Below are 27,624 nucleotides of genomic sequence, written 5' to 3'. Positions count from 1 at the left end.
AAGTAAGATAGAAATCTCAGTAACATATCCTTCCAACTTCTTACTCCATCGTAATAACCGCGCGGAAGCGCACACTTCCCTCCATCATAGCATCTGTAGAAAACATGACCGTCAGAGAAAAAGCCGGAACCAGTCAGGAAATAAGTTACCAAATGCTTCATTGCACTTTCCCAAGGGGAACTCTTCCACCATACAGCTGATGCCGTGCAAGTCTGCAAACGCAATGGCATCCTCGGAATCAGTTGCATGGCCACTAGGCCAACTCCAAATAGACTTGCCCTTTCCAACCTACTGAAATTAGTATCTCCCCTTCTCATATCTTCTATAAAAAGCTCCCAACTCACCAACAAGCCAGTATGAATCTCAATACCACCAACAACTATGACCTCATCAGCCTCGACCTGGACTCAGTAATCCAGCTCTGAAACAATGACTTACTAGAAAGAATCAACAACTTCCCAAGAACACCCAGCCCCTGAATAAGCGGATTAATAATCTCAGGTACAGGAGCCGTCGAAACAATCAAACTCGCCCCGCCCATCTCCTGCAGCTTCGCCACAGCATCATCCCGACTGGTATCGATATACTCATGCGCGCCCAATTTCCGCGCGAATTTCTCTTTCTCGGACCCCCGTGATAGCGCGACAACCTTGTATCCGAATTTATTCGCATACTGCAACGCCAGATGGCCGAGCCCCCCTAGGCCCTGAATGGCGACAATTTCGCCGGGTGGGACATTCATTTGTCGGATGGAATTGAAGACCGTGACGCCTGCACAGAGCATTGGCGCGTATTTTGCTGCGTTTACGTGCTCTGGGATGCGGATTGCTGCTTCGTGGTTGATTATGCAGTATTCAGCGTCTAGGGATGAAGATTGGTATTAGCAGTGGCACAGGTGGAGTGGGAGCATAGAATGAGGGAAGACGAACAGCCACCGTTCTTGGAGATACCGTTCACTTGCTCATTGTCGCACATCTGGAAGTATCCCTTCTTGCATGCTCTGCAGGTTCCTGCCTAGCATATCAATATCCAAAAGGTTGTAGATGTCCGGGGCAGAAATTCAATACCATCATGTCCACCGTGCCATGCACCTCCGATTCGATCTCCAACCTTCCAAGCAGTGTCGCCTTCTCCCACAGCAGCAACACGTCCGATGATCTCATGGCCGGGAACGAGGGGACTATAGAAGTATGGAGTCAGTCGTGCTTGTCGTCCTTGTTGTCTGCATTTTTGGTCACGGAGTTCAGTAAGTGGACTTACAATCCACCGCCCATAAGATTCGTCTGCGCAAAATGGTCGGAATGACATACGCCGCAAGCTTCAACCTTGACTAGAATCTCACCGCGGCTGGGTAGGGTCAAGGGGACTTCTTCTAGAGTGAGGCTTGCGCCTTGTTCTTTGAAGACCGCCTGTTGGTAGGTTTCTGGAAGTTCGGCCATTGTGATTGAATAATGGAGAGTAGGAGACTTGAGTACTGTAGGATGATGTTGAGGGGAAGATGGAGGGAGACATGATATATACCTTTGTTTTATCCCGTAGATAGTTTCACACGTCTTGATTAGGATGCGGAGTCGGAGTTCCGGAGACCAGACATGCGTACTAGTACATTGCCATATTCGTGCCTGCCTCTTGCTTTTTAAGCGGAAGCTAAGATGATGCATACGACAATCCTGGCAAGGTTGCGAAATAATGCAAGTTCATTTATGGTTACAGACGGGCAACCACATGCACCGAGAAGTCTGTTCAGACATGCGAAACATGTCAACAACATATGAAAAGACCAACTATCATCTTTTAGATCCGAATCCAAGCAAATGTATACCGATACCCATCATGAATTCTCGGGTCAGTATTCCCTTGTCCATCAAGATCCTCATAATGTCCATTCTCAATACCTTCCACATCCAATATGTATTCCCATTTCTTAAATCCAACCAGCGGGCGCCGTACTTTCACGGGACACCCTTTTTCATCGAATTTGATCTTCTCGGTGGCGATAGTCGGATGTATAGCGATCGCTAGCGCGCAGGATAATGCAAACGCGGTCCACATCCATATTTTGCCAGATAGTGTGAGGTAGTCAGCTACCCAGGCCAATGTGAATGAACCGATGAAGACGTAGGAACATAGGACACGTGCGAAATATGGCACTACGTAATAGATATTGGCTGGCTTTTTGGCGCGCTCCGGATTGGGGATGGATTTGGTGTTGGACATTGTAAATACTGGGGATAAGAGGAGAAAGAGAAAAGGGGGCCAAAAGAAGAGACGAGGGGCCATTTTCACTACGACATTTCCACGTGTTCAGTTCCTTCTTTAGCTCATCCTGTAAGATCGCGCAGGTTGGACTTTGTTTGCTCCACAATTCCCAGGGCTTTTGATCCAAGATGGGGGCGGTGACATCATAGCAAGTAAAGTAGAAGTTTGAATAGCAAGAGGTGATATGTTTTAGTTCTACCAACTAGGTACATTATAATGAATAAAAAGAGAAAACGAAGTCTAGAGGTATACCTCGCGCCCAAAGAAAAGAATAGTCCGCAGTACCAAATCGACTGCCATTCACATATCCAATCTCAGTGTCTCATTCTGAGGTCTCGGTTTGTAGTTGTTGTGCTGTCCAAATTGGTCTAGAACCGACGACGCGGCAGCATACAAGATGCAATCACATAGAGGGCTCCGGCCGCAATAGCCATCACGTAGACAGCATCGATTGAATCGACAATCACCGATAAGGCTTCCACCTTCAAGGCCGGGGGCAGCCGCTCCAATAGGGTACTCTGAGCGCCGGCGACTGCACCTTCAATTTCTGCCTGCGAGTAACCCTTACCTCCCAACAGTGATTTGAGCCCGCTGAGAGTCTTACTCTGGAAAATGGCACTTGCAATGGCCAGTCCCAACAGCTGACTCTGGCCCTGGCCAATGTTCATGAACTGAATACACTCAGCCACACGGTCTGGGGTCACCAGTGCTGGTCCGACTGCGTAGGCGGCCTGCGTTGTGGTCATTCCCAAGCCCATGAGGATGGAGTACCCATAAACGTTGGCGGCACTGGTATCAAACCGCACGGTGTACATCAACACGGAGCCAATAAGCATGAAAACACCACTTCCGAGGTACCAGAGGATGAAGTAGCCAGTCTTGGGCATGAGCCATCCACAAAGCAAGATGGTCGCCACGTAGAAGCAGATGAATGGCAATAGTCGCACCGCTGACATGATGCCAGAGTCACCGTGAACGAACTGGAAGTAGAGCGGGATATAGTAGACCGCCACGAAGAGTGCGGCACCACCACAGGCCATCAAAACATAAAGGACAATCATCGTGGGGTCCTTCAAGAACTCGCCAGGGAACAATCGCTCGTCCTTGTTGGTTCCAATACAATAGTATTGGCTCAGCACGAAGGCCACAACCAAGACAGCAGAGACCACATATAGTGCAATGTTCCGCCCATCTGTCCAGGGCCATTCAACTCCACCAAAGACGATGAACAGAATGATGGCGACATGCATGCCAGCCGACAAGACGGTGCCCACCCAGTCCAGCTCCACAAGCTTCTTGGCGAAGTTGCGGCCTTCGCCTGCCGGGCGCGGTAAGGAAGGCAAGAGAAAGATATAGACGGGTGACATCACACCAAAGATAACCAGGTTGAGATAGAATGCCTGTTTTGCAGTTAGCATGGTCGGAGAGGAAAGAAAGAGACCCAACGTACCCATCTCCAGGTGGCCGAACTATCAGCAAAGGCGCCTCCAATGATAGGGCCCAGGATGCAGCCGGTACCATAGATCAATCCGACAAGGGCCACATACACGGGCTGTTCCTTAGGGGTGGTCAAAATGGTGATCAGGTTCAAATTTCTAGGTAAGTCGTTAGTTTTTTGTTTCATTGCGTTTACCAGTCACGACACACTTACCCCAGATACATGCCCGCTCCACCAGCTCCCGCCCACACACGCCCAATAATGATAGCGTTCATACTGGGAGCTGCTCCACAGAGGGCACTACCGGCGGCAAACATGGTCAAACAGCCGAGAAAGAGCCATTTGGTATCGAAAATAGCATATGCCTTTCCCAATGGGAGAATGAAAACCACTGATCCCAAGGTGAAGCCTACACCGAGCCAACCGAGCCGGGAGTACTCGTCGAACGCGCCTGCGACGGCTCCCTGGATGTCGGCTACGATAGTATTGTCCAAGCCATAGAGCAGGTTGGCAGAGAAGACGGCAATACAAATGAGTAGCCAGCGAATGCCTTTGATATCACGCTCTTTGGGCTCATCCTTCTCGGCATCCAGAGCTGCGATCGGGATTGAGTCTTCTAAGCGGGCCGGAGACTGACTCTCGAGTACGCTCTCATTCGTCGAATTTGTCGAATCTTTTATAGACATGGTGGAGAAAGGCGAACCGAGCGTCACGTCGTAGGTAGGAACGCCCAATTGGGTGGAGGAGAGAAGGTAGAGAGATATTTAGAATGAAGGGGATAGCCAAATGTATTCATATTGACGGTTTCTATTGATTTAAATGGGAGCTGGCAGAGAAGAGAACATACTCCTTTGGGTCGGTTGGCTTTGTCAACTTGCAGCTCTGACCAATCACAGACTACCATTGGGCTGACGAACTCCGATTCTCCTTTGGGAACTCCTATTACCCGATTCAGCCATTTCTAATCAGGCTGTGACTAAGCTGGTAGCAGGTGCCACTTTTAGCCCTAACCTCATGTACACTACGGAGTAGTCGTTTTCTATATTGAGGGTTCCAAGCCGGAGATTTGACGTCGATGGAGCACTATGATGTTGCATGCTACATTTAAATATAAGAGCTACTATATATACCAGCTAAAATAAATATACAAAATTCAATTGATAAACAAACCGTCATTAATTATCTCATTTCCAACATCGGAATGCTACCAATCATCTGGACCTGTCTGCAGATCACTTCAGTGGCTGCAGCCAATTTGCCCATAGTGGACCTGGGCTATCAGCGCCACCAAGCAATTAGCTTTAACGTAAGTACCGTGCCCGTGACAGAGGAAAAGCAAACAAAAGATGGCTTTGAAAGCTTCTGATGATCAATCGAGCATATAGTCTACGGGTCACTATTACCAGTTTACCAATATTCGCTATGCCGAACCTCCGCTAGGATCCCTGCGATTCGCCCTCCCCGTCTCCCCGCTCAATCACACTCGCGAGATCGTCAATGGCACAGGACTGGGATATATCTGTCCTCAGTCTCAGGCATGCTGGTTCGATGTGCAGAATGAGTTTGTCGCTGCCGAGACTGCGGGCTCGAGTTTTAATTTTACCGCTGCGTATGACCAGGTCTATGGACTGGATGGCTGTACCAGCGCACCCACCGCTGCAGAGCGAAATCTTTTAGAGTCCGAAGATTGCCTGTTTCTTGATGTATATGTCCCGGAGAAGGTCATGTCCATGCGACATGGTGCGCCTGTGCTGGTGTATTTCCAGGATGGAGCATATGTGTCTGGGGACAAGTCTGGTCAGAATCCTTCTGGTTTGATTCACACCAGCGTGGAAGATGGTTCTCCTGGTGTGATCTATGTCGGAGTTAATTATCGAGTACGTTATATCTTCTTTGTCGTCTACATTCATTCTCTTGACCTTCTAGTGACTTACACTCTATGGCGTCATCTAGTTGGGTGTATTTGGATGGCTATCTGGCCAGAAGTTCCGATCTGCCGGGGGCCTTTCCAACGCCGGACTGTATGATCAGCGATTAGCACTCGAGTGGATACAGCGGCATATCACTAAGTTTGGAGGGGACCCCTCGCGCGTCACAGTCATGGGTGTTTCGGCTGGTGGGGGTTCGATGACGATGCAATTGACGGCCTATGGACGTGCCATTCCCCCTCCATTTGCCCAGATCATTGCGCAAAGTCCAGCCTGGGAAGCGGGCACCAAGACCCCGGCCATTGAGGACAATCTACTGGATACATTCCTGGGGTTGTTGAATGTAAGCAGCATCGAAGAGGCCCGGCTTCTGCCGTCTCAGACCTTGATGGATGCAAACTATGTGTTGGTTGCAACTCGTCCGTATGGAGCTGGTATATTGGGACCAGTAAGTACTATCCTGGGGCATCTGCTTCTTTCAATCAAAATATGCCCACCATTACTCACCTCATGGTAGGCCATTGATGGATATTTTGTACCCGACAGTCCCAAGCGACTCTTGCTAGAGCACAAGGTTGATTCTTCCGTGCGAGTCCTCACATCCTACACTTCCAACGAAGGATTTGCTTTGGCCCCAGCCAATATCACAGACGATGCCACTTTTGGAAGATATGTCGATGTGCTGCTCCCTGGGGCCAATTCCAGCGTACGCGCTCATGCCATCAAGGTGCTTTACCCACCCATCTTCGACGGCAGCTGGCCATATCGCAGTCAGCATGAACGGGCGAATTTGTTCTGGTCTGAGCTTACTACCAGTTGTAACACTCGGTATCTACACAGCGCCGTCGCTACGCCGGGGTATGCAATTGAATACGCAGTGACGCCTGCGATGCATCTTTCAGATACCACATCGGTCTTTTACAACGGAGAAAGCTCTGACTCATTGAATGTCACAATCGCACATTTGATGCAACGCCAAATCGTGCAGTTTGTTAAGACAGGTAGTCCAAATATCGAGGGATATCCTAAAGTGCCTCTCTACTACGGACAAGCGGATCTGCTTTATATGGGAGATAATGGAGTGAGTGTCAAGTCGGCCTCCACGAACACAGACCGATGCTTGTACTGGCAGCAGGTTGACTTCTGATGAAGTGTGTAGAGTAATAGAACAGAAATAAGGGTTTATTTCTTGCAGTTTCTCTGATATATAGCCCTATCCTGTCGTCGCTGAAACATATTTTCCGAGTCAAGTTGCCTACATCCACCGGTGTACACCATCAAAACATAGAATATGATGCACAGGGCAGCAACCTAAACTCCACAGTCACTTCCCTAGCTATCAAACCTAAAAGCCACAGCTCATCCACCTATAACCATCAGGTACGTGATACCCAGAGCCCTGGTCGCCTAACACATCATCTCTTCCGTCGCAATCGTGCATACAAGGAACTTGTATCCCCCAGCGGAAACGAGAAGAGGAGCGCATCCTGACACATCAGGTGTCCGACAGTATACCATGCAAACAGCCCGGAGACAAATCCGAATGCCCCCGCAGTCTTTTTCAAAGCGACCCCAGTAGAGACATGATCATCAGCCATCGAGAAGTACGAGGCTGCCAACACAGTGTAGGTGATTTGGGAGGTTCCAAGCATGGCCGTATACACAAAATTCCTGTCTTCCAATTAGCTGTGTCAAAACTTTTCAGATAAACTTGGCCACTGACATTGGCATTGCAGCTATGGTGAAGAATAGAACGAATATCCCCCATACTATCATCATATTAGCTGAGTCGCAAATGCAGAAAGACCTAAATTACCGAGAAGAAAGTATCCAATGGCATTATCCAATGCAGCAGGATCATCTTTGAAAGCATCCGCCACACCAAAGGCAGGTGCATTAATCGCCCCAAAAGCTAGGTTGAACAAACCTAAATACAGTCAGATAATCAGATACGCCACTGAAACTCCGAGGCAGATAACAGGATATAGAAATCGTGATACTAACCAAACCCTCCAAAGACGGTATGCCCAAAGGAGTTACCACGCACGAGCTCCCACTGGGCCACCATTACCAGGCCCATACCGGCGGTGAAGAAGCAGTTGCCGATATAAGCATTTGTAATAGCCGCACTTCTCCATTCCATGAGACTCATTGATAGAGTAGTAAACGCAATGGCGAAGCCGCCCATACCCAGAGCTGTCTGTAGTAGAGGGTGAATTGTAAGATTACGGCCTGGTGTTATCAATATGTGCAGATAGGGTATCTTACTGGACTGCCAATCTGCGAGAAAGGCTGCAATGCCTGTTCCCGCCCGTTTCCAGTATGACAGGTTGAAGCATTGTAGCTCAGCTGAGCGCTCTCCTCTGATGATCCCGTGATCATTTCGTCACTTGAGAGTTTCATCTTGATTATCCCAGAAGGAAAGCGGTCGTGCAGATAAAGAAAAGAGGGGTTGCAGGAAATATCAGCCCTTAGATTTCCTGAAGAAACGGTGCAGGTCTAAATATGCATCAGCGTTCTATCTGTCAATCAAGGACTGATTGGGCTTGGGTAGCCAAGACAACTTGGTATGAGAAGTTGATGCTTACTCCATGGAGTTGGAAATTAGTTTCCCAAATCAGAGAAGCCAAGAAAACAAGTATCATACTCGTGATATCTTACTTCCCAATGTTAGGATAGTTCCATTTTTCAAATTTGTTCTGGTGTTGGGAAAGACTTGATCTGGAAAGAACACTACTGCACGACCGGAGCTCTCAGGGAGGATATATTAATCCTACTTAGGTGTAAAGCGTTTTGGAACCAGGAACAATTTACTGGGAGCAGAATCATACGGACTGGGCTTGGAGAGATGGTAATCGATTGTTCAAATTGCATTGTTCTATCGATCTTAGTCTTTCTACAATAAATTCAAAATGCCGTTCCCCCAATTCAGTTCCTTGTATAGCCTGAAATTCACAACCAAACATAACCTATCTTCTATCATTGACGACGCATCTTGGTAAGATAGGTTATGACCAAAACCATGGAAAAATTAAACGCGATGAACCCGATGAAAATGCCAATGTTGCGGTGTCGATTAGCAAACTCATAGCCATATTGCAGGTACTATTGAATGATTAGTTTCTGGAACAATGCCATTGTCATCACTTCATGGGGAGAGATTGCTTACGTATGATTGGCCATCGCTGTACTGACAGTATTCACACTCCTTCATGCTTTCGGGGTTGAGCAGGTATCCTGTGGCGGTTTTGAGAAACTCCTGGGCATACTGGCCACAGCTTGTTCCATTCACCGTGTAGAAAATTGATACTTCTGAGCCCTTGCACTGAATTGGCAAATCATGCAAAATATCCACGGTAACACCCTCACTCCAGTAGAAAAGGGGAGAGACCTTGTAGTACCAGCTCCAACCGGAGGGGGTCACCGGCTTTGGAGAAAGTGTCCCAGCAAAGGTGTTGCAGAACATGAAGAAGAATCCGTTGGCAGCAAAGGCAGCCTCAATGTTTGGCATCAGAGATGCACATAGCTGAGCCAAACTGGTGGCAAAGACTGCAAAGAGCTCATACATGAGGAAACTGTATCCTGAGCGGTCGGGGGCGTAGAAATATCCAACAGGGAAGTACCAAAGTAGCCAATAAATCAGTGCGCTGAGAAATGTAAATGGTAACTCCACGATAAAAGCAGATAAAACCCACGCCATCCAGTGGTAGGTCAAGCTCTCCCGCTCGCGAAGAACGAAAATATCCCGTAAGGTCACGAAGCGCGGTTGCACCTGCAGCCCCAGTGGAGGGCCCACGATTAGTGACATGAATGCGGAAAACACCCTGTTGTATGCCCCTCGCTCCGTGTTGGGAGACTGTAGATACGTAAGAGAATTCAGGAGGGCATTGCCGACACTCATCCAGAGCTTGGATGTGAGGTAATCCGGTTCTCTCCAGTAATAGAGCCAAGTTCGCTGAACCACGACCCACAGCTGGACATAGAATGGTGTAGAATACATGGACTGTTGCTCCATCGGTGGTGTTTGGTCTGCGGGGATCAAGCTGTGCTCGGTCTTTTCTCGCTCCTCATCCTGCTGTCTGTCATGCCAGAGAATCGGCCAATCAATATGGGCGTCATTGCGAGACCCTGCTCCAATCACCGCCAGGAAATACTCTGCTGGATTCTCTTCCGGGCCGCAGGGTCGACTACGTGGCTGGAAATACTCGATTGCCTGGTGACAGCGTGCTCCAAGTGGCCCGTCATAAACCAAGTTTCCTCCCCGGCTAAGGAGATACAGCTGATCAAACTGCTCAATCAGCTCAGCCGCCGGTTGATGTATAGTGCACAGAATGGCTTGACCAGAGTCTGCCAGGCGACGAAGCAAACCAGCAATCAACATGGCAGACTGGCCATCAAGACCCGAGGTTGGCTCATCCAGAAAGAGGATCTCTGGCTTGGATGCCATTTCCACGCCAATACTTACTTTCTTCCGCTGTTCGAGATTGAGACCAGCCCCCGGGATACCAACCAATGCGTCAGCAATTTCCTCCATATTCAACCATTCGATCACTTTTTCGACGTAGGCATTCTTTTCTGTCAGTGAGATGGACTCCGGGCGTCGGAGTCGCGCTGTCATTTGCAATGCTTCGCGCACAGTTTGAGTGGGTAGATGTATATCCTGCTGCTGCACGTAGCCCATTCGGCTTCGGAAAAACGAAGGCAGAACTTGCCCGTTGAGCGCTAAGGTTCCAGTGAGAGTTCCAACGGTGGAACGACCGGCAAGTGCATTCAGCAAGGTGGTTTTGCCCGCGCCCGAAACTCCCATCAGGGCCTTGAGTTGCCCACTTTTGACAGAGCCATTTAGACTGTTCAAGAGGAGCCGAGTGCCCTCTTTTGTCTTGAGGTCGAGACTAAGCTTGGTCCATGCCAGTGTATGGCTCTTGTCAGGATCTTGAACGTATTGTGACTGATTCCCGTTGCTGCTTTGCGCAGGAGGTACATCCGAACTTCCAACTGCGTCAACTGGTCCTGTTTCGCTGTCAATGATATGTTTGCGGCTCACTCGAGGGCCACTCTTGTAAAAGACGGTGGCCAATTGACCTGCGGGTGTCTTCAACATTTCCATTCCAATTCTATTCAATTTTGAATGTCAATCATGAGATTCTCTCACAGTTTACACGTCACAAATTGTCACTTACCCAGAGCAAAGCGCGAAAAAGACGAACAGAGCCGCATTAATTCCTACATTCCGCCAAAGATGTGACTGTGCAAATCCGTACTGAGCGTGGATGTAAGACGCCCCGGGTAGAAGGAGGTCTCCAGGCTGAGATCCCACCACTGTACAGACTTGGTGAGCTAATGTGGTATAATCTGGCCCCGATGGGACCAGATCCGAAGGGCTGCATTGGTAGCTTAGGTCTCCAAATTCGTTCACCATGACCGATTCAAATGCATAGTACAAGGGCTGCCTTATGTTAGCATAATTCTTTCACTCCTCGGACAAGTTTTATACTTGCATTGAGATATCGCAGCCAGCCAAGCCATACTTGCATCTGAGGTGCAGGTACATAGAGTCCCGTGTACAAAACATACATGTTAAAGAAGATTCCAACAGGGAGTACTGCTCGATGCATATTAGGGGAGAAGATGGCCACCGAGCGGAAGAACATCGACAGAGCAAGATGCTCCAGGTAGACGATCAAGAACCAAGTGAAAAAGTTACCGGGCGTTCGTTGGAACCCGGTCAAGAAGTATAAGGGAATGTTGTAGCAGATCGCGGCCACTTTCCATACCACATCTGTGGTAATCAAACCGAACGCGTAAGCAATCGGGCGGGAGATCTGATATCGCTTCTGTTTCAGGATCAGCGGTCTTTGGGCGAATCCGTTGCCAAATTCTGCCATGGATTGTAGAGCCGGAACTAAGACAGAGTAGAACAATGCAGATGCAAAGATAAACAGGGACTTGGTAGTTTGCTGCTGGTTTCGGAACAGCGTGCCCAACACCAGGCTTTGAACGACGATGGTGGTGAGCTCGACCGCCCACAAGCTGTAGTCACTGGTGACAATGCGAAATTGACGGCCTGCACAGTACCAAACCTGATGACAGATAGGTAGAGCAAAAGCTGGTGCTTTAATGAGAGGATTTGGTTGGGCTTGAGATCGTTCCCTGGCCTCCTGTACCGATACGTGCAATTCCTGATGAAATCGACTCCCTTTGAAGGAACGCTCAAATTCTTCTGGAGTCCGTGGAATGTGGTTCTCTCTGCCTTCGTGGGCCCTTCTCACGTCTGGATCGGCGGACATCATGTTGAGAAAGTCGGCGACAGTTGTGGTGGATAAGCAGTCAAACCCAAGTTCTTCGAAATATGCCTTCGCCTCTTCGACCGGACCGTAGAAGATCTGGCGACCAGAATTGATGACTAGAACTTTGTTAAAGTAGTTGGTAATTGCATCACTGGCTTGATAGACGCTCATTGCAGCTACACATCGACTTTGGGTCGTCCACTCGCGCATCATCTCCATAAATTCGACCGCCGTAGATGAGTCCAAGCCATGAGTCGGATTATCCAAGCATATCAGGCTGGGGTGTTGCATCAGTCGGTGGATCAACTTTAAAGTACGATGAGCAGAAAATAGCACTTACCGAGCACAGGTGGCCAGGGCTTCTGCCAAAGACACCCGACGGCGTTCTCCTCCACTGACTCCTCGTGTCTTCGCATCCCCGACCTTGGTGCCGAGAACATTCTCAAGACCAATTAGCTTTGCCAATTGGGCTACCATAGTCTCAATTTGAGCGGCCGCGAAATGGGAACCGCAGCGTGCTCGAATCGCAAAGCGCAAGGTCTCCGCAACGGTCAATGTAGGAAAGTGGTCGTCCGACTCAGCTATAGGATAATCTTCTGTCAGTTTGTATCCAAATAACAGGCAGCAATTATGACTTGCCACAGAAGAGAATATCTTGAGGCCGCTGTGTCATCACATCTTGCAGCGGATGACCGTCCAGAGTGAGTTCCCCTTGTATCTCCTTATACTCGTCCCACAATCCCGACAAGGCTTTGAGAAAGGTTGTACAGCCACTCCCCGGCTTTCCTAGTACTAATAACATTTCTCCAGGCTCAATTGTGCCCGAGAATCCACTAAGGATGGGTCGAGAATACTGTCTGCTTTTTCTGTTCTGTAGGGGACTTAACAGCCCAAAGGCCGACTTGGCCGCTGACATGACCGTGGGTGCATCTTTTGACTACTGTTCGTTAGTACCAATTGGTTCCTGATTCATTTTCTTGGTTGGATGTCCATGGTACTCACTCCGGTGCCGCTTCCCACGGCCGATATGTTGTCAAAGACCACGCCGGTGTGGTCGGGGATAACAGGCTGGCGCGTTTTCAGAAAATCTCGAACACTATCTGCAATTGGCTCCATTTTGATGATCTGGGATGGTGAAGTTGACGGTGCCGACGACGGTACGTCGGTATCGACCATCCCATCGGACTCGGTAGGGATCTTTGCCTCGTCCATGGTGAAAGGCAATTACAATCGATTCCTCGCGAGGGCCATTCATTGCTAAAAGGGTGGGAATTAAGGGGATGAAAAGAGAATGATAACAATGATGTGCTTCCTTGGAGTGATATTGCCCAAAGGAGTATCGGAGTTATGTAGTCCCAATCGGGTCAAGTGTTCTCGCGCCAATTTCCCTTTGTAGCCGGAGCAGATGGCTAACTTCGCCCAAAGCAGTTAAAGAGGTAACTTTTAGCTCTTATGAAAACAAAGTTTCGGCCCGCAGCTTATCTTCTTTTTGCATTTCCATTCCACTTCGACCTCAACTTCCATTTTCACATCCTAAATCCCCAATTATCATCAACCATGGTGCTCACTACAGGTCTCAAAGGCGCCCACATACTCATTACAGGTAAGAAGAAATGCATTCAAATATGTTTAGGTGACTAACACCAACTAGGAGGCACGCGGGGTATGGGCGAGGCAATGGTACATCAATTCCTCCAGGAGGAGGCCAATGTCTCATACTGCGCTCGCACCGTCACCAATACCGAGTTTGATGAATTCCATGCAACTCTTGATAAGGAAAATATAGCCCGCGCCGTAGGTACAGCATTTGACGTGGCTAGCAAGGATGCGCTCGTCCAGTGGGTTGAGAGCTCTGCTGAACGACTGGGACGAATTGACGTGATCATCGCCAATGGTAAGTACATTTCTGAAACATCTAAGTAGTCACATACTGACTTCTTGAAGCCTCGCCAATGCATATGGAGGGCGAGACGGAGCACTGGGAGAACAGTTTTGCCATTGATGTGATGGGTTTTGTAGAGCTCGTCAAGGCGGCCACTCCTTTCTTGGAGAAGTCTCCACAGGCATCCATCATTGTGCAGAGCTCTTTCATGGGCCGTGAATTTTACCGATCTCCTCCGGCAGCCTACGGGCCCTGCAAGGCTGCACAGCTGCAGCATGTACAGGAATTGTCCCACTTCTTGGGACCAAAGGGTATCCGGGTTAATGCCATCTCGCCGGGACCAATCCTGTGCAAGGGAGGGCCCTGGGAGCTCTATTCTAAGATTAATCCCGAATGGGTGGAGGAGCAGCGACTGAAGATTCCTCTCAAGCGCTTGGGGGGACCGACTGAGGTGGCTAACGCGGCGGTGTTCCTGGCGAGTCCTCTCGCTAGCTTCGTTTCCGGCACGAACATGCTGGTCGATGGTGGAATCCATGTGGGCACCCAGTTTTAGATTTGAACCTGGAGAGAAACTAAGCCGCTTTTACTCGAAATAATACATGGGACAAGCGAAACTGAGCAATGACATTCATACTTTTTGAACACGCGGATCGGTTCATGCTTCCATATTCTAGCACATGACGCTCGGGTCAGGAATTGCATTAGTAAAATGAACTAGATATAGTTAACACTAAAACAGCAGAGGTCATAGATACGTATGTCTTCAGTGCTGGGGAAGTATTGAACAGTCTTTACTCGCATTCTTGATGAGACTATTTTTTTTTTCAACTCATGTGTCTACATTTTCAACACCTCGGGTTAAGTTGCCTGACAATAGTACATAAAGTTGGAGGCGTGGCGTGCATATCCTACTTAACAGAACACCGATTCGGCTACCAGAATCGTCGATTACAAATTTCTCCTAGTGTCCAAATAACAAGTAAGATGCCAAAAAGTATTCGGAGTTTTGATTTCGGAGCCTGAAAGGTATGCTGCAGATGCTACTAGTGGATCTGCTGTCATACTTTAGATCGTGCAGCTCGCTTCTCGGGCCAAGAGGAGAACTCATTGTGAACAACTCATAGGCGTCATATATCAACAACCATTCGAGAAATATGTACTTCCCCTCCATCCCCATATGGAGGTATTAGCCTCGTATTCCGTTCGGAGATGGGTCAACTGCGTCTCATTTGCATGATTCGTGCTAAGGGATTGGTCGCGATGGTCAACTGGTCAGAGACTATAAGATTGATCCTCGGCCAAGAAGCAGCAGATGAAGCAATTAGATCTGCGGGATAATTTACAATGCGTCTGCAACTATCATTGTGTCTTTTCTTGTTATGCACCTTATCTGTTGTGCAACGTTCCACCGGCTTACCATCATCTACGAACTGTCGATGTATGCCCAGTGATAGTTGTTGGCCATCATCAAATGACTGGGCGCGTTTCAATACATCCATTGGGGGGCGTTTAGTTTCCACGCAGCCACTGGGACAGGCTTGCCATGATCCCTTCTATTCAGCAAGCGAATGTGACTATCTAAAACAGCAGTGGAAGCATCCAGAGCTCCAGTAAGTGAATTGATCTATCCAAGCCCCATCTCCGATTTTTGAACCCACCAATCCAATAGTGATATGTCCTTCTCCTCTATCATGGCAGCCTCCGTGGCCAATGATACCTGTGATGCCTTTACACCCCGATCAAAGCCCTGCACACTTGGTGCAATGGTTCGTTACGCGGTCAATGCCAGTTCCTCAGACGACTTTGTCAAGACTATCCGTTTCTCTCAGGAACGGAATATTCGTTTCGTCATTCGGAATACAGGCCATGAGTACATGTCACCTGGTGCAAGTAGCATGTTCACGGGCTAATGTTTTCTATTTATTTAGTTATCTGGGAAAGTCAACCGGTGCAGGCGCACTATCCATTTGGACCCATCATCTCAAGGACATTGACTTCCTGAATTACACCAGTTCGCACTACACCGGGCCAGCCGTGCGGATGGCTGCAGGCGTTCAAGGAGTCGACATCTACGAAGCTGCCCATGCACGAGGGCTGGTGATCGTAGGCGGGGAATGTGCCACGGTAGGCCCTGTCGGGGGCTACACGCAAGGCGGAGGCCACTCAGCTCTAAGTTCTCGTTTCGGTCTTGGGGCTGACCAAGTCTTGGAATGGGAGGTGGTGGATGGGATGGGTCGATTGCTGACCGCAACTCCCACCCAGCATCCAGATCTGTACTGGGCACTTTCCGGGGGTGGAGGGGGAACATATGGAGTCGTATATTCCATGACTGTCAAAGCGTTTCCTGATTTCCCTGTTACCGGTGTCGTTCTTCAATTCCAGAGCGATGACTCTTCCTCGGGACGTTTCTTTGAAGCTGTTGGCCACTATCATCGTCACCTGCCTACATATACCGCGGCTGGTGGGATGGCCATTGCACAGATCACACATTCATCGTTCCTGCTCACGCCGTTAACACTGCCGATGCATACAGCAGCGGAAGCTGAGGCGTCTATCACGCCGTTTTTGCAAAACCTGCATGATTTGAACATCTCCTATAGTCTGAACATCACCCAGTCACCTTCCTATTTCCAGCATTACATGCAACTAATCGAGCCCAACCCAACACAATTGGTACAGAACGCGCAATATGGCGGTCGTCTGATCCCGCTCGACGTTATCCAGCAGAACAACTCACAGCTCACAGATGCTGTCCAGAGACTCACTGCAGACGGGGTTACATTTGTGGGCATTGGTCTGAATGTCTCATCATCAGTGACAGGCACCATCTGGAATTCAGTCCTGCCTGCGTGGCGTACAGCAGCAATGAGTGTTATCCTGTCTACGTATGCTCTTCTCCAATATGATTTGCTGCTGCTTTGATGTGTTTGCTAACACATACTCCAGGGACTGGCCTAGCGGTGCAAACCTCACCCAGATGAAAATCCTAGCAGACCGAATGACAAGCGAGTGGGTTCCGATCCTGACAGACTTGACTCCAGATTCGGGGTGTTATATGAATGAGGCAAGGCAAGCACTTTGGTGATCTGTGGATCAACAACTAACCATGTACACAGGCGGATCCTCAACAGCCAGACTGGCAGCAGACCTTTTTCGGTTCCAATTACGATTCGCTGTATGCGATTAAGACGAAATACGATCCATTTCGGACATTTTATGCGCCGACAGCAGTTGGCAGTGATCACTGGCAGGTTGAGGCTGGTGGTCGTTTGTGCCAGGTCTAAGTTGATACGACATCATCGTGTGAAGGACACCGGTCATCCCGCACATATTTAGACAAACAGTGCAAACCGATCACATCATCTCGCACGTGATTCGGCGTTTGGCCGATGCCGGATACAGCTTTGTACAGAGTACAGAGAAATATATTTCACAGTGTGGAGGCTCTAGACACAGAGAAAAGGCAATTACATTTGCAGCATTCAATTGAAAATAGTCAACTTGGTCAATTGCTTATAATTTACACGTACTTTCATATACTTGTAATATCGCAAAACCAACGAGGAAGTATACGTCTTGACCCCACCGATGAATAAAGTAGGAAATTCTGTCGATGGCGATCAGCAAATGATTTTGAATAAAGCAACATACTAGTTAGAGAGTATAGCATCAAGCTCCTCAAAGATTCAGATACATAGTGAAAATATCAACATATCTTCATGACTCAATCTCCAGGTCTCATTGACTCATACCCCGCCATACCCGGGATTGCCTATAAAACTGCCAATTGGATGCTAAACATTTTCATCCGGTGAAAATATTGGGCGCAAATTCTTCAGAACTCATTAAAATCGAAGCTGGGCAGAGTGTATAACCTTGTATAAATACCCCCTGTTGATCCACCGGTCCACACCTGAATCTTTTCCTCCCTCCCTTCTCTTTTCTGCACATATCCCCAAACCGCAATCATGCCCTCCAGACAAGAAATCTCCTACTTCGGAGCCGGCCCAGCTCCCCTCCCTACCTCCGTCGTCGAGGCCGGCGCCAAGGCCTTCGTCAACTTCAACGATTGCGGTCTCGGTCTCGGCGAGATCTCGCACCGCTCGCCTACCGCCAACAAAATCCTCGACGATGCGAAAGCCAACTTGTCCGCTCTGCTCGATATCCCTGATAATTATGAGATCTTGTTTATGCAGGCTGGTGGAAGCGGTGGTTTCAGCGCTGTCGTGCAGAACCTTGTTTCTGTCTGGATTGAGCGCCGTCGTCGCAGGGCCGAGGCCGATGCGCAGGCTGCGAACCCCGGTGCGGAAAAGTCGCAGATCGATGAGCTTGTCTTCCAGAGACTCCAGAAGGAGGTTGAGGAGGAGTTGAAGCTTGATTACCTTGTTACTGGATCTTGGTCGCTCAAGGCTTCCCAGGAAGCCAGCAAGCTTGTCGGTTCCAAGTACGTCAATGTTGCTCTTGATTCTCGCAAGGCCAACGGTGGAAAGTTCGGTACTATTCCTGCCGAGGAGTCCTGGTCTTTGACTCCCACCAAGAAGGAGGGCGGCAAGGGTTCCGCGTTTGTCTACTTCTGTGACAACGAGACCGTTGATGGTGTCGAGTTCCAGCAATTCCCCAAGTCATTGGAGGCTCAGGGTCAGGATGCCGAGGACGAGCGCCTCGTTGTGGCTGATATGAGCTCCAACTTCATCAGCCGCAAGGTTGATGTTAGCAAATACGCTGTCATCTTCGTAAGTAGTGATCTACGCGCGATGGAAGTTCCAAGCTAATGGTATACAGGGCGGCGCACAAAAGAACATCGGTGTCACCGGTATCACCATTGCCATTGTTCGCAAGGATCTCCTCCCTCCCCAGACCGCGACTCCTCCCCCTGCTCTCCTCCACCGCTTGAACATCGGCGGTCTCCCCGGTCCGGTCGTGTTCGACTACGCCACCATCGCGAAGAACAACTCCCTCTACAACACCCTCCCCATCTTCAACCTCTGGATCGCCGGTCAGGTCATGGCTGACCTTGTCGCCGAGTTCAGCACTCAAAAGGTCAGCGGCCAAGAGGCCGTCGCCAACAACAAGGCCCAGCTTATCTACGGTGTCTTGGACAAGTACCCACAAGTGTACCAGGTTGTTCCGGATGCCAGCGTCCGCAGCCGCATGAACATCTGCTTCCGCGTTAACGGGGGTGACGACGTTAAGGAGAAGGAGTTCATTGCAGGTGCTGAGAAGCGTCTCCTCCAGGGTCTCAAGGGCCACCGCAGTGTAGGCGGGATGCGTGCCAGCAACTACAACGCGGTTCCGTTGGAGAATGTGCAGAAGCTGGTCAAGTACCTCGAAGATTTTGCCACCGGACAATAGGTTTGAGGACATAATTGTGTTTGAGCGAATTCAACCTGGAGCCTTTAGCCAGGAACGTGTGATGGGTCACGAAATAGGACAAAAGTCCGAGACAGTTGCGACTGTTTATTCAACATATCTTCCAAGTATATCCATGCTATATTATATGCTTTAATGACAAAATGTTCCGATGTTGGTACAAGATTCAAAGCTCAGAGCTTCCACACGCCCCATTCTTTGAGGTCGAGTTCCCGAATGACTCCTTTCAGAGGTCCCTGGAGCTCCTGTCCTTGAGCCCAGAGCTTCGGTCCAGCCATATAGCTGATGAAGCCCTCGGGTCCAGAAACCAAAATCAACTTGCTCTTGCGAGAGCTGTCTGTCGGCGTGGATTGAATCGAGTTCAAAATATCCTTCTTTCCAATAAAGGTGTTCTCCTCGTCTAAATAGTAGTCCACGGTCACCTGCCCCGGATATTGCGACTTGAGCGCCTCAAGCTCCCGTACAATCAAAGAAGTGTGTTTGTCTTCCATGACAGCAACAGCATCCTTTTTTTTGCTCTCAAGCTCAAGACTCTTAGACGAGCCAAACCACCAAGAGAACCAGCCTCGAGGCTGCGGTTTCGCAGAATCACTCTGACCACCGGCACAATCATCCTTCAACCGATTCGCCCACAGAATATGAATCCTCGGCCGACGCTCGCCAGTCGTGCGAGTCAAAAGAGAATACCCAGCCTGTAAAGCCGGCGCAATCCCAGTACCACCAGCAATAAAAAGAATATCATCAGTTTCACCGGGAATAGCGCATTCAATCTTCGGACCACGCAGTTCCACATCAGCACCTACATCAATGCTATGCAGATACCGCGAAACCTCGCCGAAAGGATCCTTCCGAATGAAAAACCGCAAACAACCCTCATTCTCGTCTTCCACGCTTAACGATGTCGCAGCCGTTGTAGGTAGCGGTGTATAATCCCGGCCAATCTGTAACTGCGGCTGCTTGAACATCACACTCCATACTCCAGCGCGCCATGCCTCCTCGTAGACGTCGTAGTTGTTTTCGCTGGGTTTACGCGGTCGCAGGGTGAAGAGGCTGCTTGTGGACGACACGGGCTCGCGTGATACGAGGCTGTACTTGGTGAACGTGTCTGGGTTAAGGGTCGCTGAGTCTGTGCTTTGAGACCGGATGTATGCTCCTGCTGCTGCGGCTGATGCTCCCACTAATACAATGCCTAGCCAGCGGCGACGGTTGGGACGGGGAGACTTCGGGGATGGGGTTGGTTTCGAGGTTGAGGTTGAGGTTGAGGTTGAGGCCGAGCGTGCAAGTGAAGGTGAGGATGAAGTTGAGGCATAGCGAGGCCGAGCAATAGCCCTCAGGCCGCTCATCGTGTGAGGTTTCATGGAAGTGTGAAAGTGAGAGAAAGAAAGAAATCGCGGGGAATTAGAAGAAGCGCCGATTGGGCGATCGACACTAAATTGCATCCCTTGGCAAGACCCTTTCTCTTCTTTCTTTCTCTTCCACCTACTTTCACTTACTTTAACTCACTCACTCACTACGACTCTCGTTCGGGCAATGGAGAGCGCCCTTCTCCTCTGACGATCTACTATCTTTCGCCTTCACCATCGCCCTCATATCGCCATCTCCTTGAACAAAGAGAATGTCGAACGCCCACACACAAGGAAACAGGAATGGCAACCTCGCTCCTCGAGACTCGCTAGAACTCGCCTCCCTCGCTTCCTCATCACCCGTCTCGGTGGGCTCCTCGCGCTCCTCCTCCCCAGATGGCATCTCCTCATCCCGCAAGCTCTCCCTCGAGGACGAAGATCCCCTAGGCGAGTCACATCGGGATGCTGAGCTTGAATCCGGTCACCAGAGGGGTCTCCGGTCATATTCTATCTCTTCGGCATTCGACTTTGGACGTACGCTTTTTCCGCTGTCGCAAACGCAGGGTGGATATGCGCCGGTTGGGACTCCGGCGGATCGACAAGTGGATGGATCGCTGGAGCGGAACAAGACGCTGACGTATTTGAATGGTCTTTCGCTTATTGTTGGGCTTATTATTGGTTCTGGTATTTTCTCTTCGCCGAGTCAGGTCAATGCCAATGCTGGGTCGCCAGGCGCCTCGCTCATTGTTTGGGCTGTGGCTGGTCTACTGGCTTGGACGGGTGCTGCCAGCTATGCGGAGCTGGGAGGTGCTATCCCACTCAATGGTGGCTCGCAGATTTATTTGTCTAAGATCTTTGGAGAGCTACCCGGTTTCTTGTTTACATGGTGTGCCGTGTTGGTGTTGAAGCCTGGGTCTGCGGCGATCATCTCTATTATCTTCGGTGAATATGTCGTGCGGGCCTTTGTGGGTGCTGATGTTGGAGACGTCAGTCCATGGATTAACAAGGGTGTCGCATTTGGTGGCCTTTTGACGGTTACTCTGCTCAATTGTATATCTACCAAGTTTGCAACCCGCATTGGAGACATGTTCATGTTTTTCAAATTCGTGGCTTTGTTGGGAGTCACCGTCATTGGTGTTATAGTCGCTGTGACTGGTCTCTCCTCCGGAGGAGATGCGAATGAAGAATGGAAAACGACAGGATGGTTCGAGGGCACCAACACCGAGATCTCGGACTTTGCAGTCGCCTTGTATGCTGGACTCTGGGCATTTGACGGCTGGGACAATACCAACTACGTTACTGGCGAGTTCAAGAATCCCAACCGCGATCTGCCTCGGGTTATTCACACAGCGATGCCATTGGTCATCCTATCATATCTTCTCGCAAATGTCTCATACTTCCTCGTTCTTCCTCACTCGACCATCGAGGCTAGCAACACTGTCGCCGTGCAATTCGGCGCAAAAGTCTTCGGCGCTGTGGGAGCTTTGATCCTCGCTCTAGTCGTGTCAGCCAGCTGCTTCGGAGCTCTCAACGCAACAACCTTCACAAGCGGCAGGTTGGTCTACGCAGCCGGAAAAGAAGGCTACCTCCCTTCATTATTTGGCCGTATCGGCCTCTCCGCAACTCCATCAACGGGTCCCCCAGCAGGCAGCCGACTGCGCCGCCGTTCCTGGGCTCGCAAATCCCTCTCCCGGGTGTTCGGCGACCAAGCCGCCCTCGGCCTCACGCCTATCTACGCCATAGCCTTCAATGGCGCTCTCACTACCATATACATCGTGGTCGGCGAGTTCGGCACCCTGGTCACATTCTACGGTGTAGCAGGATATACCTTCTACTTTCTCACAGTCCTCGGACTCATCGTCCTCCGTATCCGCGAACCACACCTAGAACGACCCTACCGCACCTGGATCACAACCCCAATCATCTTCTGCTGCGTGAGTCTCTTCCTCCTCAGCCGAGCAGTCATCGCCGAGCCCCTCCAGACCCTGATAGTGGTGGCGTTCATTATAACCGGCATCCCAGTCTACTACTGGCGCATCCACAAGCGAGACGGCCGCATCGACTTCCCCAGCTGGAAATTCTGGAAGCGTGGTTCCCGCTAAGAAAAGACAAGTAGAGCTTGTCCATTCTTCGCTGTTATGATTTTAATACCCATGTATATAACCGGGTGTATCTGTTCTGTATTCGCGCGCTTGCTAAATGGGTGCCGATTCGGCATACGATTTCATGACCATGGCTAGGCGCGTGCATTTGATTTGATTTTTTTTTTTACTTGCTCGTCTATTGGCCACGCTGGGTCTGATTCTATCTTGTGTTACTACTGAAATCTTGTGGCATCGATGTGCCATGCTTTATACATAATCATAATATTGCATCTCAATATTCATCAATGCAACACACCACTTTCATACTCCGATTCCATCCCAGATATCAGCTTTCAGGAGGGTAGCGGGGGGTCGTCCATCGTTGTTGGTGGTGTCGCCTTCTGCGAAGAAGATAGGTCCGGAACTGTGGTCATCCGGGTAATAGATACGAGTGGAAATGACCGTTCGGTCATTAACGAATACTTCCAAGACACTGGCATCAAAGAAAGCGCGTACTCGAAGGGTCTCTTCGATTTCTTGTCCCTCTTTCAAGAAAGTGAATAGTGTATGCGGCGCGGTCTCAAAGCCTTGGTTTACTTCTGCGTTGTCGAGGTGCGGTCGGTGGATGATGAATGTTTCACTATCTGGAATCCAGGAAAGTGTCGTGCAGTTTTGGTCTTGGGAGTCTGATGAATGTTAGTTTGTGTATTCATGGGACAGGTTGGGTTGGCAGAATGGGTCTCACCGGAAGTATGCGGGATTTTGATGCCCACGCGTGCACAGGCTTGACCGACAGAAAACTCAGCTTCTATTTCCCATCTCGTTGATTGTAATGCCGTCATGACCTTGGGGGTAGTAGACAATGGTACATCAACAAGTTGGCTCTTCTGGGCACCTTCTCGAAGACGTGAAAGCCGGCTATCGGGGGTAATCTTCATCGTATGAACAGTCGAAGTGCCTGTGCCTGGTGCATCGGGAACACCCTCAATTGAGGTAATTGAACTCAATGACGAGTTGCGGGCCTTCGTGACATTGTTCAACGTCATCAATTTAACAACACGGGGTAGAGAAGTCAAGCCACTGAATCCTTGACGATGACGCAAAGAATCGGAAAGATCCTCTTCTGTGATCCATCCGAACACGATTTGCTGGGAAGTCTGGACATCCCAGAATGAGTTCGCTGCGTAGTAACAGCCGTGATCGAGGAACCCAGAGAATGCATACGAAGCCAAGGCTTCATCTGTAGAATTGGAGTCGCGCTTTTCAGATGCTTTGATAGACATCCAAAGCTGGCCTCGTGGTTCTCGCTTGCTACCAGCTTCTCGAACTCCGTCTTTGATTGTGCCCTCCGAGGACAGACATCCTTCCGCTCCCATGATAACGAAATCCCTCGAAACACGTCCATCGGATAGAGTCATCATATTGGCAACTTCCCAATTTGCTCCAAAATCGCCGGACCAGCGGGAAAGTCGAAGGTTCAGACCGACATCGACTAATGGACCAAGGAACTCCCATTTGCGCAGGTCGTTGGGGTCCACAGTATATACGAAAGCAGTTGGTGTTTTGCCAACAATCCCCCCGGAGATAAATCCGTATAGAGTTGCCGGTGCATCCTTGGAAAGAGGCCCCTCGGCCCAAGTCGTGATACACGGATCTCTCCAGCCTGTCACGGTGAACTGCTCAGGGGGACCAGCGATGATTGGGTTACAATCCTGACGTTCCCAGGTTATACCGCCATCTTGTGAGACAGCTATACTAAGCGACTCGCTCCCAATGACATATGGTAGCGTATAATGAAGTGGCAGATTGCTCACAGAGGTGTATATGGCAGTGAGAGATCCCGGATTGCCGGAAATATCGGTCGATCGTAGACATCCTGTGAAGACGCCTCGACAATCATAATCGGCCGTTGGTGTCAGAATTGGATCTTTGTATGTCGTCCATGATATCAGGTCTGGGGACGTGGCGTGGCCCCAGGACATATTGCCCCAGTCGTTGCCGTGTGGGTTCCATTGGAAGGATAGATGGTATAGACCTGTCGCTGGGTCATAGCCAATGCCACAAGGATCGTTCATCCATCCAGTTGGTGCGATGAAATGATATGATGGTCGCCATTGTGTTGGGTTTCGAGGTGCGTTCTTATGATATGTGATGTCAATGAGGTCATGGCTTTCAGATCGCGTTGGCTTTTGTCGGGATTTCTGGACAGGCTCATTCATTCCTGCAGTTTTTGAGCCAGACATGTTGGATTTCGAATTCAAAAAAAAGGTGAATAATGACTAGGTAAAGACGAAACGGCAAGGCGGAAGGAATCTGTTCATTAGATCATCGCCTTGGCTGGCGGGTCACTCATTTCGCTTCACCACACTCCAAGAACAGAGAATTTAGAGGTATCCACTCGAAATGAATCTAACTGCCTCAAAACAGCTCAGCAGTTCAAGCTGAGTGGATATCTAAAGAATGATTTACCGGCAGTTGGTCGGAGACGGGCTCGGCATCTGTCGACGGAGGTTTGTCGGCGACAATATCGGCGAAACCGGTCAGCATCGCACACCCAAGACGATCTCTGGAGAAGTGGAGAATGCAGGGATCGCAGAGGCCTGGCAGCAGCTAGCAAACCCCGGATTTTGGGCCTGTCATTGGCGTGGGGAGCCCGGTCGATGATATAATGCGAAATCTCGGAGAAACTCCATGAGACAATTAAATCCGGGGCGCAAATCTTAGGAATCTGGGGATCCCTTCCACTCCCTTGCTTTCGGCTTTGCTTTCTGGGTTCCTTCGGGGTTGGACATGGATTGACACTGTGTATATATTGCGTCCCTCATGGCCCCAGTGCGCGGTTTTCGCTCCTGGGACTTTGGGTTGACCACGTTCCTTTGGTATTGGTTCTGTTCAATCCGCGGCGCCATGTGTGGAAAGAAAGATGGCTCTGACGCAGACATCCAGCACGTCGACTTGCTGCATGAGGGAAGGTCTGGCAGAGCAATCAATGCCCAGCTGATCTTCGCCTGTACAATTTTTGGCGCCGCCTCATTCTTGTTCGGGTTTGACGACAAAATCATTTCTCCGGTTGCCGCATTGGTTCCTTTTGTGAGTGTCCTCCATATTTTGGCAAGGGATAAGCCTAATATCGATCAGGTCGAGAAATTCCAAGGACCCAACCCGGTCACTGGGAAGTATGTCCTCACGGCGCGCAATCAAAACCTCGTCTTCTCCCTTCCGTTGGTGGGCTCCGTGATCGGAGGTCTCCTCGCTTCGCCATTGAACTTCCACTTTGGTCGCAAGTGGCCTTTGATTGCTGCGTATATTATATCCGTGGGTGGTGGACTGCTTCAAGTCTTTGCTCCGAATCTGGGGGCCTTTGTGGGAGGTCGCTCGATCAATTCAGTTGCATTGGGAATTGTCAATGCGACTGCTCCTCTGTATATATCCGAGGTAGCATGCCCTTCCAGTTGGTGAATAATGGTGCTGACATGCGAACAGGTTGTTCCCGCCTCAATACGAGGAAAGTGTGTCAGTTCAACAAATATTTTGAACTTGACGGCCGGTGTAGTAGGCACTGTGGTGGTCTTCCGAACTGATAAGATCCGTGGGCTCTTAGCCTACCAGATCCCATTGGCTGTGCAGTGTGCCTTGCCTGTCGTACTCTTCCTCTTGACAATACCCCTTCCAGAAAGCCCACAATGGCTTGTCGGGAAGGGCAAAACAGAACAAGCCCGATGCAATTTGCGGAAGCTGCGCGGTTTCAGCGATGAAGAGGTAGACGACGAACTCCGTCTGATGGAGCTGAGTGAACAGAACGAACGGGACTTACAATCCCACGCCAGGTTCTGGCACATCTTCCACCGCAAACATCTCAAACGAACCTTAACGGCGGGATCATTCTTCTCCCTCAATCAAATCTCCGGCATCATTCTCTCAACCACGTACACGACACTATTCCTCACGGAGCTGGGAATTGGAAACGCCTTCACCCTAACCATTATTGCATCCTGCTGTACATTAGCCGGAACCATCGCCGCCCCCTTCGTCATAGACCGAGCTGGTAGGCGCCCAACAGCCTTCGTCGGAATGAGCATCTTGTTCGTGATCGACGTAGTGGCAGGTGGTCTAGCTTTTGATAGAGGCAACAAGAAGGCCACGATGGCGATTGCGGTACTGTCTTTCATATTTAATTTCTTCTGGGCTTGTTCGTTCTTCTCTCTGTCGAATCTCATGCCGTCGGAAATGGCAACCCCCAAACTCCGCCACCATACCATGTCTTATACAATTGCATGTGCACAGACAACCGCTGTCATCACAACACTTGTCGTCCCGCAATTGACTTCTGTCGATGCGGCCAATCTTGGCGCGAAGACCTATCTGGTCTTTGCCGGGTGCATGGCTGGGATCATTATTTTCTTCTATTTCCTGATGCCGGAGACTCGGGGTCGGACTTTTGCAGAGATTGATGAGATGTATGCGTCCAATATTCCTATGCGGAAGTGGAGGTCGTATAAATCGTCCTTTGAAGTGAGGCCTCGCACAATGAAGAATCTCTGATCTGTCATCATGTGACGTGTAAATATACTTGACTTTAGAGCACATCGATAGTGACTTTCTTCTATAGCATATTCTGGTTAAATTATATTTCTCGCACATAATTTCTTCTTTCGATGGTACGCAGGGGGGTTATAGAGCTATATACAATGCCGCTGGTAAAACACTGAAAGTTTTCTATACGAAAGGGACTGTACTGTTTTGTGCATTCTTGAGGCCACTGTCTCGCATCCTTTTTGCTCATTTGCAAGTGCCCTTTTTTCGTATAGGGCTATAGATGGATTTTAAACGATTCGTGGTATATACAATGGCATTATAGTAAGGAGATACGTAGTTATATGAAGTGTATGAGTAGGCTATCCATTAACCTAGCTAGCAACAGTTGACCGAACTCAGACCTCTATCGTCTATCTAAGAATAATTTGGCTCTAACTTAAGCATCATTTCTTGAATTGGCCTTATTATTTAAATAATAAGACTCGAGACAGCCTTGC

General features: G+C 49.6%; 14 protein-coding genes across 14 annotated transcripts; 7 read left to right on the top strand and 7 right to left on the bottom strand.

The window, feature by feature from the left end:
* Positions 1-40: 40 nt before the first annotated feature.
* N7508_006954 (Polyketide synthase enoylreductase) lies at positions 41-1,439 on the bottom strand (the record flags this gene model as incomplete). The annotated part of the gene is made up of 7 exons (XM_058465020.1): positions 41-93; positions 150-288; positions 345-379; positions 439-861; positions 930-1,010; positions 1,068-1,180; positions 1,261-1,439. The coding sequence occupies 7 exons, from the start codon at positions 1,437-1,439 to the stop codon at positions 41-43; spliced, it is 1,023 nt and encodes a 340-aa protein (XP_058318873.1).
* A 355-nt stretch (positions 1,440-1,794) lies between these two features.
* N7508_006953 (uncharacterized protein) lies at positions 1,795-2,217 on the bottom strand (the record flags this gene model as incomplete). The annotated part of the gene is made up of 1 exon (XM_058465019.1): positions 1,795-2,217. One exon carries the CDS (start codon positions 2,215-2,217, stop codon positions 1,795-1,797), a length of 423 nt encoding a protein of 140 aa, XP_058318872.1.
* A 410-nt stretch (positions 2,218-2,627) lies between these two features.
* On the bottom strand, positions 2,628-4,383 carry N7508_006952 (MDR family MFS transporter; the record flags this gene model as incomplete). The annotated part of the gene is made up of 3 exons (XM_058465018.1): positions 2,628-3,659; positions 3,710-3,854; positions 3,911-4,383. 3 exons carry the CDS (start codon positions 4,381-4,383, stop codon positions 2,628-2,630), a joined length of 1,650 nt encoding a protein of 549 aa, XP_058318871.1.
* A 515-nt stretch (positions 4,384-4,898) lies between these two features.
* N7508_006951 (Carboxylesterase type B) lies at positions 4,899-6,772 on the top strand (the record flags this gene model as incomplete). The annotated part of the gene is made up of 4 exons (XM_058465017.1): positions 4,899-5,003; positions 5,083-5,574; positions 5,651-6,073; positions 6,143-6,772. 4 exons carry the CDS (start codon positions 4,899-4,901, stop codon positions 6,770-6,772), a joined length of 1,650 nt encoding a protein of 549 aa, XP_058318870.1.
* A 268-nt stretch (positions 6,773-7,040) lies between these two features.
* On the bottom strand, positions 7,041-8,028 carry N7508_006950 (GPR1/FUN34/yaaH; the record flags this gene model as incomplete). The annotated part of the gene is made up of 5 exons (XM_058465016.1): positions 7,041-7,296; positions 7,349-7,394; positions 7,442-7,552; positions 7,630-7,825; positions 7,894-8,028. The coding sequence occupies 5 exons, from the start codon at positions 8,026-8,028 to the stop codon at positions 7,041-7,043; spliced, it is 744 nt and encodes a 247-aa protein (XP_058318869.1).
* A 576-nt stretch (positions 8,029-8,604) lies between these two features.
* Positions 8,605-13,124, bottom strand: N7508_006949 (CDR ABC transporter; the record flags this gene model as incomplete). Its single annotated transcript, XM_058465015.1, has 7 exons — positions 8,605-8,730; positions 8,795-10,739; positions 10,806-11,071; positions 11,100-12,189; positions 12,253-12,546; positions 12,641-12,849; positions 12,915-13,124. 7 exons carry the CDS (start codon positions 13,122-13,124, stop codon positions 8,605-8,607), a joined length of 4,140 nt encoding a protein of 1,379 aa, XP_058318868.1.
* Positions 13,125-13,469: 345 nt separating this feature from the next.
* Positions 13,470-14,347, top strand: N7508_006948 (SDR family NAD(P)-dependent oxidoreductase; the record flags this gene model as incomplete). The annotated part of the gene is made up of 3 exons (XM_058465014.1): positions 13,470-13,515; positions 13,564-13,806; positions 13,857-14,347. The coding sequence occupies 3 exons, from the start codon at positions 13,470-13,472 to the stop codon at positions 14,345-14,347; spliced, it is 780 nt and encodes a 259-aa protein (XP_058318867.1).
* Positions 14,348-15,467: 1,120 nt separating this feature from the next.
* On the top strand, positions 15,468-17,078 carry N7508_006947 (FAD-dependent oxidoreductase; the record flags this gene model as incomplete). Its single annotated transcript, XM_058465013.1, has 4 exons — positions 15,468-15,664; positions 15,723-16,679; positions 16,741-16,807; positions 16,911-17,078. 4 exons carry the CDS (start codon positions 15,468-15,470, stop codon positions 17,076-17,078), a joined length of 1,389 nt encoding a protein of 462 aa, XP_058318866.1.
* Positions 17,079-17,762: 684 nt separating this feature from the next.
* Positions 17,763-19,146, top strand: N7508_006946 (O-phospho-L-serine:2-oxoglutarate transaminase; the record flags this gene model as incomplete). Its single annotated transcript, XM_058465012.1, has 2 exons — positions 17,763-18,527; positions 18,577-19,146. The coding sequence occupies 2 exons, from the start codon at positions 17,763-17,765 to the stop codon at positions 19,144-19,146; spliced, it is 1,335 nt and encodes a 444-aa protein (XP_058318865.1).
* A 191-nt stretch (positions 19,147-19,337) lies between these two features.
* N7508_006945 (cytochrome b5 reductase family protein) lies at positions 19,338-20,507 on the bottom strand (the record flags this gene model as incomplete). Its single annotated transcript, XM_058465011.1, has 1 exon — positions 19,338-20,507. The coding sequence occupies one exon, from the start codon at positions 20,505-20,507 to the stop codon at positions 19,338-19,340; it is 1,170 nt and encodes a 389-aa protein (XP_058318864.1).
* Positions 20,508-20,779: 272 nt separating this feature from the next.
* N7508_006944 (putative amino acid transporter) lies at positions 20,780-22,609 on the top strand (the record flags this gene model as incomplete). Its single annotated transcript, XM_058465010.1, has 1 exon — positions 20,780-22,609. One exon carries the CDS (start codon positions 20,780-20,782, stop codon positions 22,607-22,609), a length of 1,830 nt encoding a protein of 609 aa, XP_058318863.1.
* A 303-nt stretch (positions 22,610-22,912) lies between these two features.
* N7508_006943 (glycoside hydrolase family 32 protein) lies at positions 22,913-24,834 on the bottom strand (the record flags this gene model as incomplete). The annotated part of the gene is made up of 2 exons (XM_058465009.1): positions 22,913-23,277; positions 23,337-24,834. 2 exons carry the CDS (start codon positions 24,832-24,834, stop codon positions 22,913-22,915), a joined length of 1,863 nt encoding a protein of 620 aa, XP_058318862.1.
* Positions 24,835-25,051: 217 nt separating this feature from the next.
* On the top strand, positions 25,052-25,255 carry N7508_006942 (uncharacterized protein; the record flags this gene model as incomplete). Its single annotated transcript, XM_058465008.1, has 1 exon — positions 25,052-25,255. The coding sequence occupies one exon, from the start codon at positions 25,052-25,054 to the stop codon at positions 25,253-25,255; it is 204 nt and encodes a 67-aa protein (XP_058318861.1).
* A 159-nt stretch (positions 25,256-25,414) lies between these two features.
* Positions 25,415-27,133, top strand: N7508_006941 (uncharacterized protein; the record flags this gene model as incomplete). The annotated part of the gene is made up of 3 exons (XM_058465007.1): positions 25,415-25,681; positions 25,730-26,026; positions 26,075-27,133. The coding sequence occupies 3 exons, from the start codon at positions 25,415-25,417 to the stop codon at positions 27,131-27,133; spliced, it is 1,623 nt and encodes a 540-aa protein (XP_058318860.1).
* Between the last annotated feature and the right edge of the window lie 491 nt (positions 27,134-27,624).

Source organism: Penicillium antarcticum (genome assembly GCF_028974205.1).
Source record: "Penicillium antarcticum strain IBT 31339 chromosome Unknown utg000006l_segment0_segment0, whole genome shotgun sequence".
Lineage (NCBI taxonomy): Eukaryota > Fungi > Ascomycota > Eurotiomycetes > Eurotiales > Aspergillaceae > Penicillium > Penicillium antarcticum.
This window is presented reverse-complemented; position numbering and strand designations above follow the sequence as displayed.